This window comes from Leptonychotes weddellii, chromosome 1 (assembly GCF_054177405.1).
Source record: "Leptonychotes weddellii isolate Sample4059 chromosome 1, ASM5417740v2, whole genome shotgun sequence".
In the NCBI taxonomy this organism is placed as follows: domain Eukaryota; kingdom Metazoa; phylum Chordata; class Mammalia; order Carnivora; family Phocidae; genus Leptonychotes; species Leptonychotes weddellii.
This window is the reverse complement of record NC_138369.1, coordinates 14277741-14292904: the sequence shown is the minus strand read 5'-3', so window position 1 is coordinate 14292904 and position 15164 is coordinate 14277741. Positions and strand designations below refer to the sequence as shown.

The window sequence follows — 15164 nt, the reverse complement described above, 5'->3', positions numbered from 1 at the left end:
GTGCCTGGGTGGCTCAGTCGTTAAGCGTCTGCCTTCGGCTCAGGTCATGATCCCAGGGTCCTGGGATCGAGTCCCACATCGGGCTCCCTGCTCAGCAGGAAGCCTGCTTCTCGCCCTCCCACTCTCCCTGCTGTGTTCCTGCTCTCGCTGTCTCTGTCTCTGTCGAATAAATAAATAAAATCTTTAAAAAAAAAAAAAATTTCTCCAAAGGACTTTTGTCCTGGTTTAATCACAAGTGTACTTCTTTGGTCAGGAAAGCAGAAACACCGTGATTGACCTCTGCACTAGGATTGCCTGGAAAGGAGTAGGGCAGTTCCCTTTGGAAGGGATATAGGCTGACAAATCTTGGGGTCTGCTCTTTTTGGCCTTTGACATCCTAGCTATTCTCTAGCGGCCCTCTATGAAGAACTGCTGTCCTCCATAAACTTTTTTCATTCAAATTGGTGTGCTCCTTATTTTCCCATTCTTAACCACGGCCTCAACTCGTATTTGGCTCTGCTGAATATTTTCCCCATGTCTCTAGGACTGTGTAAAAACAGGTATGTGGTCTATATAAAATTGGCTCTATGCTGAAATAGTGATGAATACATATTAGGTGTTACAGAAAATTAAACCACACAACGAACCATATTTGACAGCAGTCAGCTCTGCAGAACTCCCATGTGTTGAAATGCTGTTTAAAGTTGGCTCTCTTGGGGCACCTGGGTGGCTCAGTGGGTTAAATGTCCCGACTCTTGATTTTGGCTCAGGTCATGATCTCAGGGTGGTGAGATCAAGCCCTGAGTGGGGCTCCACAATGGGCATGGAGCCTGCATAAGGTTCTGTCTCTCCAGGGCACCTGGGTGGCACATTTGGTTAAGTGTGGAACTCTTGGTTTCAGCTGGGGTTTTGATCTCAGGGTCATGAGATTAAGCCCCGCAAAAGGGCTCTACACTCTGTCCAGAGTCTGCTTAAGACTTTCTCTCCCTCTGGGCGCCTGGGTGGCTCAGATGGTTAAGCGTCTGCCTTCGGCTCAGGTCATGATCCCAGAGTCCTGGGATCGAGTCCCGCATCGGGCTCCCCGCTTAGCAGGGAGCCTGCTTCTCCCTCTGCCTCTCTGTCTGTCTCTTATGAATAAATAAATAAAATCTTTAAAAAAAAAAAAAAGACTTCTCTCCCTCTGTTCCTCCCTTCCACATGCAAGCTCTTTCTCTCTCTCAAATCTTTTTTTTTTTTTTTTTTAAGATTTCATTTATTTGAGAGAGAGAGCAGGATAGAGAGCAAGCAGCAGGGAGGAGCAGAGGGGAGGGAGAAGAAGGTTCCACGCTGAGCAGGGAGCCCGACGTGTGGCTCGATCCCAGGATTCTGGGATCATGACCTGAGCTGAAAGCAGATGCTTAACTGACTGAGCCACCCAAGTTGCCCCTAAAATAAAACTTAAAAAAAAAAAAAAAAAAACTCCCTCCCCCTTTCCCCACCCACCCCCTGCTTGTGTGCATGCTCGTATGCACGCTCTCTCTCTCAAAAATTAAAAAAATTTAAAGAATTAAAAACAAAGCTGGCTCTCTTAAAGCTAAAGGAAGGACAGAAAGAAGAAAGCATACTGGGGGAGAGAATAGAAGGAGGAAGAGGTGCTTGGAGGAGACAGAGTTGACTATTCAAACCTCTGGAGGTGCTTAGACATGAATATACAGGACCCCATTACAGGCTGTTGACATCCCTGCTGGTAGTAACCTCCAGACCTGAACTGTATTGGTAAGGTTTTCTCTTCTCCCCTGCCCCAAGTTGTACCATAACAGGAGGCGTCTACTTTTGTACTTTGTCAATTAGTGAGAGTTGACTTAGGGAATAGCTGTGTGTAGCCTATCTCTGTATCATCCATTGTAAGCTGTCACTGATGAAAGACAATTATGATGATCAGTTTCCATCTTAAAAAGACAGTTGTGACAAACATTGCTTAAAGTTTGGAAAAAGTCTTATCTTCTTTTGAAGAATTGATGTGTTTCCTTTTCTTACTACTTACAGCAGAAGTTTCTTAGTTGTAGCAGGTCAATGCCCATAATAACCTCCAGAGAGAAACCACTCTGGCTAGAGGCTGTGGTTAAGACACAGAACCCAGGAGGGTTTGCCATTTGTGATGTTAACTGTCCTACCAGCGGATAAGTTTCTTAGGGATTTGGTGTTTTACTTATGTAAGAAGAGTTTTAGTTACAAAATGATAATTAAATATCTTAATTAAAATTAGAGTATATTATTCACCTTCCATTCTTGTAGGCATGGAAAGTAAATCCACAGATTTATTATGCTTAAGTAAAAATGTTTATAGAAAAAAAAATCTTCCGATATCCAATATTGTCCCCCGAGAGGAGTAAATGCAAATCGAGGATAAATGATTTTGTTTTATTCTTCTTCTGTCCCTTTCCCCCAAATCACTACATGTAGGTGAAATCAGATTTAAATGATTCTATGAAACATGAAAATAAAGGGCAACCTTGAAGGGGACCATTTGTACCTAGAGGCAGCCTGATGAGTTGGCTGCTAATGAGGAGTCCTGTCACTTCTACTCCCACTTTGCCTTGAGGTTAGCGGTCGGTGTATTAGCTGTAGAAGTTTATAAGTACCCTGTGGCGGAGCCTTCTCCTTCTCCCAGCCACATCTTCCTTAGGTCCTCGTCTGTTTTCCAGAAGGAAGACAGTAGGGAAACTTTAAACTTTGGTACTGTGGCTATTCAGCCTTTCAAAACTTCTTTCATTTGCTTTTATGCCCATGTCAACAAAAGTTCCTACCCCTAACAAGGAAGGTATATACTAAAGTCACCCTGATCCATTTTTAGAATATTTTTTATCACCCTCAGAGTTCCCTTGGGCCCATTTGTGTTCAGTTCCCATTCCTACTTACAGTCTAGGCAACCACTCTTCTACTTCCTGTCTTTAAAGTTGTGTCTTTTCTAGAAAATTCATGTAAACAGAATTATACAATATTTAGTCTTTTGTGTCTTGCTTTTCTCACATTTCATAATGCTTTTTTTTTTTTTTTAAGATTTTATTTATTTATTTGACAGAGAGAGACACAGCGAGAGAGGGAACACAAGCAGGGGGAGTGGGAGAGGGAGAAGCAGACTTCCCGCCAAGCAGGGAGCCCGATGTGTGGGGCTTGATCCCAGGACTCTGGGATCATGACCTGAGCCGAAGGCAGACGCTTAACAACTGAGCCACCCAGGCGCCCCATTTCATAATGCTTTAAGGCTCATCCATATTGTAGTGTTTTCAGTAGTTCATTCCCATTTATAGCTGCATAATATTCCACTATATTTTTGCACCCTATTTTGTTTATCCATTCACCAATTGAACATTGTGTTTCTAATTTTTAGCTGTTATGAATAATGCAGCTGTGAACATTAATGTATTCTTTTTTGTGTAGATATGTGTTTTCATTTCTCTTGGGTAGATAGATACCTAGGAATTGCTGGGTCAGACCTGTTTAACATTTTAAGAAACTGTCAAAGTCTAGAAATAGAAATTACATCTTTCTAGATTACATCTTTCAACAAGGGTGCCAAAATAAATCAGTGGGGGAAGAATACAGTAGTATCCCCATATCCACGATTTTGCTTTCCCTGGCTTCAGATATTTGTGGTTAACTGCGATATGGAAGCAGATAGTCCTTCTGACGTAACAGAAGGTCAGTAGTAGCCTAACACTACGTCACAATGCCTACATCATTCCCCTCAGTGTATCTCATCACACAGGCATTTTATCATCTCACATCATCACAAGAAGGGTGAATATAGTACAATAAGATCTTTTGATAGACCACATTCACATAACTTTTATTTACAGTATATTGTTATAATTGTCCTATTTTATTACCAGTTATTGTTGTTCATCCCCTTGCTGTACCTAATTTATAAATTAAACTTTATCACAGATATGTATGAATAGGAAAAAACATGGTGTATATAGGGCTCAGTACTATCTGTAGTTTCAGGTGTCCATGGGGGTGGGGAGGGTCTTGGAACATATCCCCCACCAATAAGGGAGACTGCTATAGTCTTTTCAACAAATGGGGCTGGGAAACTTGGATTATCTATATTTGCAAAAGAATAAAGTTGGGACCCCTACCTAATACCATATAAAAAAATAAAATGGATCATAGACCTAAATATAAGAAGTAAAAGGAAAAATCTCCTAGAAGAAAACATGGGCATAGATCGTTATGAACTTGGGTTAGCCAGTGATTTCTTAGGACTCCAAAGCAAAAGTGGCAAAAGAAAAGCAGATAAATTAGACTTTATCAGAGCACCTGGCTGGCTCAGTGAGAAGAGCATGTGACTCTTGATCTTGGAGTTGTAAGTTTGAGCCCCACATTGGGTGTAGAGATGATTTAAAAATAAAATCTTCAGGGCACCTGGGTGGCTCAGTTGGTTAAGCGACTGCCTTCGGCTCAGGTCATGATCCTAGAGTCCTGGGATTGAGTCCCACATCAGGCTCCCTGCTCGGCAGGGAGTCTGCTTCTCCCTCTGACCCTCCTCCCTCTCATGCTCTCTGTCTCTCATTCTCTCTCTCTCAAATAAATAAATAAAATCTTTAATAAAATAAAATAAAATCTTCAAAAAAAATGGACTTTATAAAAATTAAAAATTTTTTATGCTCCAAGGACATCATTAAGAAAAAGGATCTTGGATAGATCTAGAGGTATAATGCTAAGTGCAATAAATCAGTCAGAGAAAGACAGATACGATATGATTTTACTCATATGTGGAATTTAGGAAATGAACAAAGATAAAAAAGAAACACATCCAGGGCACCTGGGTGGCTCAGTTGGTTAAGCGACTGCCTTCGGCTCAGGTCATGATTCTGGAGTCCTGGGATCGAGTCCCACATCGGGCTCCCTGCTCGGCAGGGAGTCTGCTTCTCCCTCTGACCCTATCCCCTCTCATGCTCTCTCTATCTCATTGTCTCTCAAATAAATAAATAAAATCTTTAAAAAAAAAAAAAAAAGAAACACATCCTTAAATACAGAGCACAGACTGGTGCTTGCCAGAGGAAAGGTAGGTTGGGGGGATGGGTGAGATAGGTGAAGGCGATTAAGAGTACACTTCTTGTGATGAGCACTGAGTAATGTATGGAATTGTTGAATCATTATATTGTACACCTGAAACTAATGTAACTGTATGTTAACTATGCTTGAATTAAAAAAAGAAAGTGAACTGTGTATCTCAATTAAAAAAGCCCAAATAGCTCAATTAAAAAATAGGTAAATGATTTGAATAGGCTTTTTTTTTTTTTTTTAAGATTTGTTTGTTTATTTTAGAGAGAGAGAGAGAATCTCAAGCAGACTCCACACTGAGCGTGGAGCCCAACGCAGGGCTTGATCTCACAACCCTGAGGTCACGACCCAGGCCATACTAACAGTTGGGTGCTTAACCGACTGCACCACCCAGGCGCCCCTTGAATAGACGTTTCTTAAAAAAAAAAAAGGCAAATGATTGATAAGCAATTGAAAATATGCAGAACATCACTAGTCATTAGGGAAATACAAATCAAAACCATAGTGGGATACACTTCACACCCACATCTGGTATAGCTAAAATAAAAAAGATCAACAAGTGTTGGTAAAGATGTGGAGAAATCGAAACTCACGCATTGTTGGTTGGGATTGTAAATGGCATAAGCACTTTGCAAAAAACAGTTTGGCAGTTCCTCAGAATGTTAAACATACGAGTTGCTATATGATCTAGAAATTCGGTTAGGCATATAGCCAGTAGAATTGGAAACATTCCCACACAAAAACCTATACTTAATGTTCATAGTAGCATTATTTAACAATAGCCAAAAATGGAAACAATCAGATGTCAATAGATGAACATATAAACTATATATTTTGAATGAATATATAAACTATAAACTTTCCCACCAGTGGGCTGGTGGGAAAGGTGAATTGGTATAGGATTTTGGAGTAATAAAAATGTTTTGAAGTTAGACGGTGGTGGTTGTATAACTCATGAATGTACTAAAACCCCCCTGGATGCTACACTTACTTAAAACAGTAAATTTATATCTCAACTAAGCTGTTCATAAAGAGAAGGAAACCATGAAATTAATTTCTAAAGTAGTACCATTTAACATTCCCTCCAGGAATGGAAGAAATTTCCTTTTCCTCTGCATCCTCACAAACTCCTGGTATTGTCTGGCTTTTTGATTTAGTGGTTCTCAAGTGTAGTGGCAGCTCATGGTGATTTCAATTTGCATTTCCCTAACGACTAATGATGATGAGCTTCTTTTATGTGCATATTACCCATTTGTGTATTGTCTTTGATGAAAAGGTCTATTGAAATCTTTTGCCCATTTAAAATTGAGTTGCTTGACTTATAATTGTGTTGTAAGAGATTTTTTTTCAAGTCTTAATTTTTTATTATTAGACTCAACAGACGAAGAATAACATTTTAATAAATATGATCAGAACAACAAAATGTAAGGGAAATAAGATTAAAACTTTACACATTGTTCGTTGTAAGTATGAGCAAAAATAAGCAAAAAGACTGAAGTAGCTATTTCAGTAGCTATTTAAACATATTAAATGTTTAAACAGTTTTGAACACATAGTATGTACCAATATTTAAGTTACTTATAAATATTGTTTTTAAGGTGATAAATGAACTTGTTTCTTGTAAAACTTACCTAATAATAGATCATAAGTATAACTATAAGAGATTTTGATCTCTTCTGCATACAGTCCTTTATTAGATTTGTCATTTGCAAATATTTTCTCCCAATCTGTGGCTTCTCTTTTCATTTTCTTAGTGGTATTTTTGAAAAGCAAAAGTTGTAAATTTTGATGATGTCCAGTTCACAAGTTTTTTTTCCTTATATGGATCCTGCTTTTGATGACATTTCTAAGAAATCTTTGCCTAGTCCAGGGTCACAGAGATTTTTTTTCTCCTATATTTTCTTCTACAAGTTCTTTTAATTTCACCCATTTACATTTAGGTTCTTAATCTATTTGGAGTTAGATTTTGCATATGGTGTGAGGTAAGTGACCAGTTGTTTCTGTATCATTGGTTGACAAAATGATCCCCCATTGAATTACCTTGGCACCTCTGTTAAAAACCAGTTGTCCACAACTTACGTAGTTTTCCTTCTGAACTCTGTTTTGCTCCATTTATCAAATGTGTTGTCCATACCACACTGACTTGGTTATTAAACATTTGTAGTAACTTTTGAAATCAAATCATTTAAATCCTCCAGTGTTCTTTTCTTCAAAATTGTTTTGTCTATTTTGTGTTTTGTTTGTTTGTTTGTTTTTGTTTTTTTGCATTTCCATATAAATTATGGAATGAGCTTGTTGACACCTTCAAAAAATTCTGCTGGGACTTTTAACTGAAGTTGCCTTGAATCTATTGTCAGTTTGAGAATCACCATCTTAACAATATTGAGTCTTCTATTAATGACCATAGTATATATTTCCCCATTGATTTAGATCTGACATTTTAAAAATTTTGGTGACTTGAAATGATTGCTGTTGACAATTTTGTCAAATTTTGTACTTGTTCTTTTGTGGGTAAAAATCACTAACCTTTTCACATACCATACCCAGAAGATAACCTGCGGTGTTTTTAACCTTATAACAGGCTTATACTTCCAGTATTTTGATTATGTTTTTCTGTCTTAAAATTTAAAAAAAAATTTCTTGAAAATGCACTAGGTAGGTATGATTTTTGTCATATTGTACTAACTGTGATACTAGTAGAAACTCAATTCTAGTGGAGGAGAAGACAGTGATACCTTGTAACTTTTGTTTGGTGTTTCTGTCTGAAGGTTCTCCAACTCCATTCCTTGAAGAGAAAATGGCCTACCAGGGATATCAGAACATCCAGAACTGGCCAGAAAACACAAACTTTTGCTTTGAACCACAACAATTGGTGAATCCTACCCAGACTGGTAAGTGCAGGCTTGCCTGTGACTGTTCAGTATGAGTGATGACATAAACATGAAAAATTTGTAGCCACCACTCAGATAAAACTTTTTAGGCTAAATATAGCTTGCAAAGCACAACCAGAGTGTAACCCTTTGCCCTGAACATTTAGTTGACCCTTTCTTCTCCCAATCCCTTCTTCTGATGCGCATGCCTCTCCATATCTCTCCCTTTCGAAGACTGTTTTGAGTAACTTAACTGAAATTCATATTCATTGAAGACTAAATGGTCAGTAGTATTGTAGAATCGTAATTCTTCGAAAAGGAATTATTACAGTAATAGTAGCACCATTTGTTGAATGTCTGTTTTGTGTGCCAGGCACAGGGCTAGAGCCTTTTTATACATATTTTCTGTGTTTCTTACCTAACTCTGCAAGTATGTATTATTCTCATTTGACAGGAGGGAAAACTAGGACTCATACCCAATTTCTATAAAATCCAACTATTCTGTAGAGACAAAAAGCATATGTGTAGTTGCCTAGAGCTGGAAATGGTGGCGGAATGGATTGCAGTGGGACCTCAAAGGAGTAATATCAATGGCTCCGTGCCAGGTTGAGAGCTCAGTTTTCTTTTCTTTTTTTTTTTTTTTAAAGATTTTATTTATTTATTTGACAGAGACACAGAGAGCAGGATCACAAGCAGGGGGAGTGGGAGAGGGAGAAGCAGGCTTCCCACTGAGCAGGGAGCCCGATGCGGGACTCGATCCCAGGACCCTGGGATCATGACCTGAGCCGAAGGCAGATGCTTAACGACTGAGCCACCCAGGCACCCCCGAGAACTCAGTTTTTTTGTTTGCACTTATATATGGCTTCTTTTTTACCATCTAACAAGGTGCTCATAGCTGGTTCCAAATAATCTAGTATTTGATGTTCTATACCATTTTCCAGTTATTGGGTATATCAATATATGGTAATTTTTAAAAACCGCTTTATTAAGACATAATTCATATACCATACAATTCACCTTTTTTTTTTTTTTAAAGATTTTATTTATTTATTTGAGAGAGAGAGAATGAGAGACAGAGAGCATGAGAGGGAGGAGGGTCAGAGGGAGAAGCAGACCCTCTGCTGAGCAGGGAGCCCGATGCGGGACTCGATCCCGGGACTCCAGGATCATGACCTGAGCCGAAGGCAGTCGCTTAACCAACTGAGCCACCCAGGCACCCTACAATTCACCTATTTAAAGTGTACGATTCAGGGGCGCCTGGGTGCCTTAGTTGGTTAAGCATCTGCTTTTGGCTCAGGTCATGATCCCAGAGTCCTGGGATCAAGTCCCATGTTGTTCTCCCTGCTCAGCAGGGAGTCTCCTTCTCCCTCTCCCTCTGCTCCTCCACCCCTGCCACTCATGCTCTCTCTCTCTCTCTCAAATAAATAAATAAAATCTTCAAAAAACAAAATCAAATGTACAATTCAGTGGATTTTTAGTATATTCGTGTGTGTGTGTGTGTGTGTGTGTGTGTAGCCATCACCAGAATCAACTTTAAAACATTTTTATAAGCAACCACTAACCTACTTTCTGTCTCTCTAAATTTACCTATTCTGGACATTTTATATAAATGAAATCATATGTGGTCTTTTGTGACTGGCTTTTTCACTTAGCAAGTTTTCAAGGATCATGCATTTTGTGGTACAGATCAGTACTTCATTCTTTCAGAGGAACTCATAATATTCCATTGTATGGATATACCACATTTTGTTTATCTGTTCATCAGTTGATAAATATATAGGTTGTTAGCATTTTTTTTCTTTTACTGTTGTCACTAATGCTGTTTTATCTTTTTTTTTTTTTTTTTTAAAGATTTATTTATTTATTTGAGAGAGTGAGAATGAGAGAGAGTACATGAGAGGGGGGAGGGTCAGAGGGAGAAGCAGGCTCCTCGCTGAGCAGGGAGCCCGATGCGGGACTCGATCCCGGGACTCCGGGATCATGACCTGAGCCGAAGGCAGTTGCTTAACCAACTGAGCCACCCAGGCGCCCCACTAATGCTGTTTTAAACGTTTATGTACAGGTTTTTGTGTAGACATATATTTTCATTTCCCATGGGTTTATACCTAGATTGGTATTGCTGATCATTTGATAACTCAGTGTTGAATCATTTGAGGAACTGCCCAACTATTTTCCAAAGCAACTGTACAATTTTATATTGCCACCAGTAGTGGATTAGGTTTGTAATTCCTCCACATCCTTAAAAATCCTTGTTTTCCCTTTTGAAAAATTTAACCTAATCTAGTTGGGATTGAAGTGGTATATCTTGTTATGATTTTAATTTGCATTTTCCTCTTGGCTAATGATGTTCATTATCTTTTTATTTTTCATATGTTTATTGACTATTTGTATATCTTCCTTAGAGAAATGTGTATTCAGATCCTTATCCCAATTTTAATTGGTGTATCTTTTTTGTTGTTGTCCTGTAAGAGTTCTTTATATACTACACCCTTGTCAGATTTATGATTTGCAAATATTTTCTCCCATTTTGTGGGTTGTCTCCTAATTTTCTTTATAGTGCCCATTGATGCATAAAAGTTTTTTTTTGTTTTTTTTGTTTTTTTGCGAAAGAGAGAATGAGAGAGAGCACGAGAGGGAGAAGGGTCAGAGGGAGAAGCAGACTCCCTGCCGAGCAGGGAGCCCGATGTGGGACTCGATCCCGGGACTCCAGGATCATGACCTGAGCCGAAGGCAGTCGCTTAACCAACTGAGCCACCCAGGCACCCATAAAAGTTTTTTATTTTGATGAAGTCCAATATATCTAGTTTTTCTCTTGTTGCTCATGCTTTGGTGTTATATCTAAGACTCCACTGCCAAATCTGAGGTCATGAACATTTATCCTTATGTTTTCTTTTTCTTTTTTTGACGATTTTATTTATTTGAGAGAGAGAGAGAAGCAGCAGGGGGAGCGGCAGGCAGAGGGAGAAGCAGGCTCCCCACTGAGCAAGGAGCCCGATGCAGGACTCTATCCCAGGACCTGGGATCATGACCTAAGCCGAAGGCAGATGCTTAACTGTCTGAGCTACCCAGACGTCCCTATCCTTATGTTTTCTTCTAAAAATTTTATATTTTTAGCTCTTGTATTAAGGTCTTTGATCCATTGTAAGTTGATTTTTGTATATGGTGAGAGGTAGAGAGATCCACATTCATTATTTTGCATGTTGATATCCAGTTGTCCCAGCTGCATTTTTTTGAAGACTGTTCTTTGCCCATTTCATGGTCTTGGCATCCTTGCTGAAATCTGTTGACCATAGATACATAATTTTGTTCATCAACTCTTAGTTCTATTCCACTGGATCTGTCTGTCTGTCCTAATGCCAGGACTATACTGTCATGATTACTAGAGCTTTGTGGTAAGTTTTGCAGTTAGGAAGTGTGAGTTTTCCTCACTTTTGTGGGGTTGGGTTGTTTTTTTTGTTTGTTTTTGTTGTTTTTTTTTAATTGTTTTAGCTATTCTGGCTGGGTCTTTTGTGATTCCATATGAATTTTAGAATCAGCTTGTCAATTTCTATAAAGAAATCAGCTGGGATTCTTACAGGAATTTATAGATCTATAAATATAGATATATAATCTATAGATCAAATTGAGTTTTGCTATCTTTACAATATTAAGTCTTTCAATCCATAAACATAGAATGTTTTTCCATTTATTTATATCTTATTTCTTTCAACAGTATTTTTGTAGTTTTCACAGTATAAATTTTATATCCCTGTTTATAAAATTTATTCCTAGTATTTTATTCTTTTTGATGCTATGAATGAAATTGTTTTCTTAATTTCATTTTTAGATCATTCTTTGGAAGGGTATAGATACACAATTGATTTTTGTATATTGATCTTGTATCTTCAGCCTTGCTCAATTCATTAGTTCTAGTAGTTTTAGTGGATTCCTTAGGATTTTCCACATGTATGATCATGTCATTTACAAATGTAATTTTAGTTCCTCATTTCCAATCTTGATGCGTTTTATTTCTTTTTCTTGCCTAATTTTCCTGGCTAGAACCTTCAGTACAATGATTAACTAGAAGTGGTGAGAGCAGACATCCTTGTTTTGTTACTTTCTTTAGAGGGAAAGCATCCAGTCTTTGGCCATTAAGTATGGTGTCAGCAGAGTGTGTTTTGCAGATGCCATTTATCAGATTAAGGAAAGTGCCTTCAATTCCTAATTTGTCTACTTGATTTATCATGAAAGGGTGTTGGGTTTTGTCAAGTGGTTTTTCTGCATCTATTGAAATGATCATGTGGTTTTAATTTTTATTCTACTGATACGTATATATTACATTGATTACCAATCTTGCATTCCTGGGATAAATCCCATTTAGTCATGGCGTATAATTTGTGTTATTTTCTGGCACATTCATAAACATATTTGTTGAAGATTTTGGCATCCATATTTAGAAGAGATGCTGATCTGTAGTTTCCTTATGATGTCTTTGTCTAGTTTTGGTATCAGAGTAATATCAGGGTATTAACATTCTGTGGAAATACCAACCAGAGAATGAGTTAGGAAGTGTTCTCCCTGCTTCAGGTTTTTCTGGAAGAGTTTATGAAGAATTAGTTGTAATTCTTCTGTTAATGTTTGGTAGAATTGATCAGCGAAGCTATCTTAGCCAGAGATTTTCTTTGTGAGTCGTTTTTAATTAGTAATATTAAAGTCAGGAAGAAGAGGAACCAGCAAGGGTAACGTCAAAGGAATGGCCAGTTTTGAGGTTGGAGAAAACTTGGAAGAGTATAATGTCTTGAAAGCCAAGTGTGGTAGTCAGCCCCCAAGATGGTTCCAATGATCCCCAACTCCTGGTATTCACACCTTTGTGTAGTAACCTCCCACATCATACTAGGCTTGGCCTGTGTGATCAGTAGAATAGATGGCAGAAATAATGGTATGTCATTTCTAAGATTAGGTTATAAAAGACACTGTGGCTTCCATCTTGGTTATTCTCGGTTTACTCACCCTGGGGATAGCCAGTTGCTATGGAGAGGCCCATGTAGGTGAGAATCAGAGGCCTCTATAGTCAATAGCCATGTAAATAAGCCACTGTGCAGGCAGGTTCTCCAGCCCCTGTCAAGTCTTCTGATGATCACAGCCTTGGCCAGTGCCTTGACTACATACAGCCTTGTGCGAGACACACTAATCAGTGGAGGTGGGGAAAATAGATCCTGGGGGACATTTTGAAGGTCAGCTCAGCTGGATTTTCTTATGAATTGGGAATGGTATATGAAAGAGAGAAGTTAAGGATGACTCCAATGTTTTTGACTAAAAAGATAGAATGCCATTAGAGATGGGAAGATTGTATGAGGGGTAGTTTGGGAAACATGTTACGTTTTGGCTTTATTTTATACATTAAGAATTGGCAATTTGATATGAAAATCAAGAAATAAGGGGTGAGGTCTAGATGGCTGGAGGTACAAATTTGAGTGTTATTAACTTACGGACAGAATTTTAAACTGTGAGATTAGATGAGGTCACTAAGTGGGGGGAATGTGGATAGAGAAAAGGTCTTCATCCCTTTAACCACTTGGTCCTTCAGTTCTCAGCTGAAATATTTACCAGGTGAAGATCTTCTTTGACTTGAACTAAAATATCTGTCTGCTAAATGTTCTCAGCCCTGACCTTATTATGCATCTCTGGGTTTTTAGAGCACACAGACTCTGTCATATTAGAGGCATCCAGAAAAAACATAATAAATAAATGACAGAACTTTGTAGAAACCATTCATTTTTACATGCAAGGTAGCACATCTCCCATCCTAATGTGTAAACCATACAGCAGTTACTGTCCTTGATGGTTTAGGCGTTGTGTTTTCCTTCAGTGGAAGTGTTAGGAGGAGCCTTTCCAAACCCGGGGTACCGGGCAGCATGAATGGTTGTAATCTCTCTCCTCTCCCAGCTCCCCTGCTGTTCTCGAGAAGCAGCTTTGGGTCCTCCTCCACCCCCAGCAGTTTCTCAGTTTGCCTTCCACTGTTCATACTTCCCAGTGCCACAGTCTCCTCTGATCTTGCCATCTCTTGCTAGAGGAGGGTGGTACAGCTGCCTCAGAGCCACAGGAATGAACACTGTCCCAAGGCCTAGGCTTTTATGCATCTGCCGCTGACAAATGAAGCACCTTAAGGGAATGAGTCACTAGCATCTACCAAGGAACTAGTTAGAAAGCAGATTCTTAGGGCCTAGCAATCAGTGTTTCTTTAAGGCTGCAGGGTAATTCAGATGTGTGCTAATTTTGAGAAGGCCTTCTTAGAAGCAGAATTCTTTTATTTTTATTTTTTTATTTTTTTATTTTGTCTCTGGTAAAGAATAAAGAATTTTCCTATGACTGGGCAGGGACTAAACATACTATTAGCCCCATTTCTAGTACCCAGAATAAAACCATGCAGATCACAAATCTCCCCATCTAGAATATCAGAAAGATTAAATCACAAATCATTTAGTTCATTTCTCAAAGTTCTGTTGACTATGGCATTCTTAATATTTCATTTCTGTATCAGGGCAGAAATGTCTTGTGAACATTTTCTTTCTTTCTTTTTTTTTTTTTTTTTAAGATTTTATTTATTTATTTATTTGACAGAGAACACAAGCAGGGGGAGTGGGAGAGGGAGAAGCAGGCTCCCCACTGAGCAGGGAGCCCAATGCGGGGCTCTATCCCAGGACCCTGGGATCGTGACCTGAGCCCAAGGCAGACGCCTAACGACTGAGCCACCCAGGCGCCCCTCTTGTGAACATTTCATGACTAAAGATCAAAAAGAAAGGAAGCAACTTTAAATAAATTTGGAAACAGTATCCACAGTTAAAGGCTGATTATCCTTTACTTGTATTGGAATACATGCTGATCTGTCTGCTCAAGGATGGAAGTAGACTTGCTAGTAGCAGTGAGCACACAGGGCAATTTTTATTTAAATTCTAGTTAGTTCGGGGCGCCTGGGTGGCTCAGTCAGTTAAGTGTCTGCCTTCAGCTCAGGTCATGATCCCAGGGTCCTGGGATCGAGCCCTGTATCAGGCTCCCTGCTCAGTGGGGAGTCTGCTTTTCCTCCCTCCGTCCTTCCACACCCACTCTTGTGCTCTCTCAAATAAACAAATAAAATCTTTTTAAAAAATTCTTGTTAGTGTAATATTGGTTTCAGGAGTAGAATTTAGTGATTCATCACTTACATATAACACCCAGAGCTCATCAGAACAAGTGTCCCTTAGTAGCAAAATTCTTGCTTGGCCTGACTGGCTTTGCTTTTTTTTCTCA

At 38.9% G+C, this 15164-nt stretch overlaps 1 protein-coding gene across 11 annotated transcripts in view; it reads left to right on the top strand.

The window, feature by feature from the left end:
* Positions 1 to 15164, top strand: part of MAP4 (microtubule associated protein 4) — a 171412-nt gene that overhangs the window by 95046 nt on the left and 61202 nt on the right. For all 11 annotated transcript variants that reach the window (XM_031027832.2, XM_031027837.2, XM_031027836.2 and 8 more), the window contains one exon: positions 7797 to 7919. In XM_031027832.2, coding sequence (XP_030883692.1) covers positions 7797 to 7919 — 123 coding nt within the window. The remainder of the gene's footprint in view (positions 1 to 7796; positions 7920 to 15164) is intronic.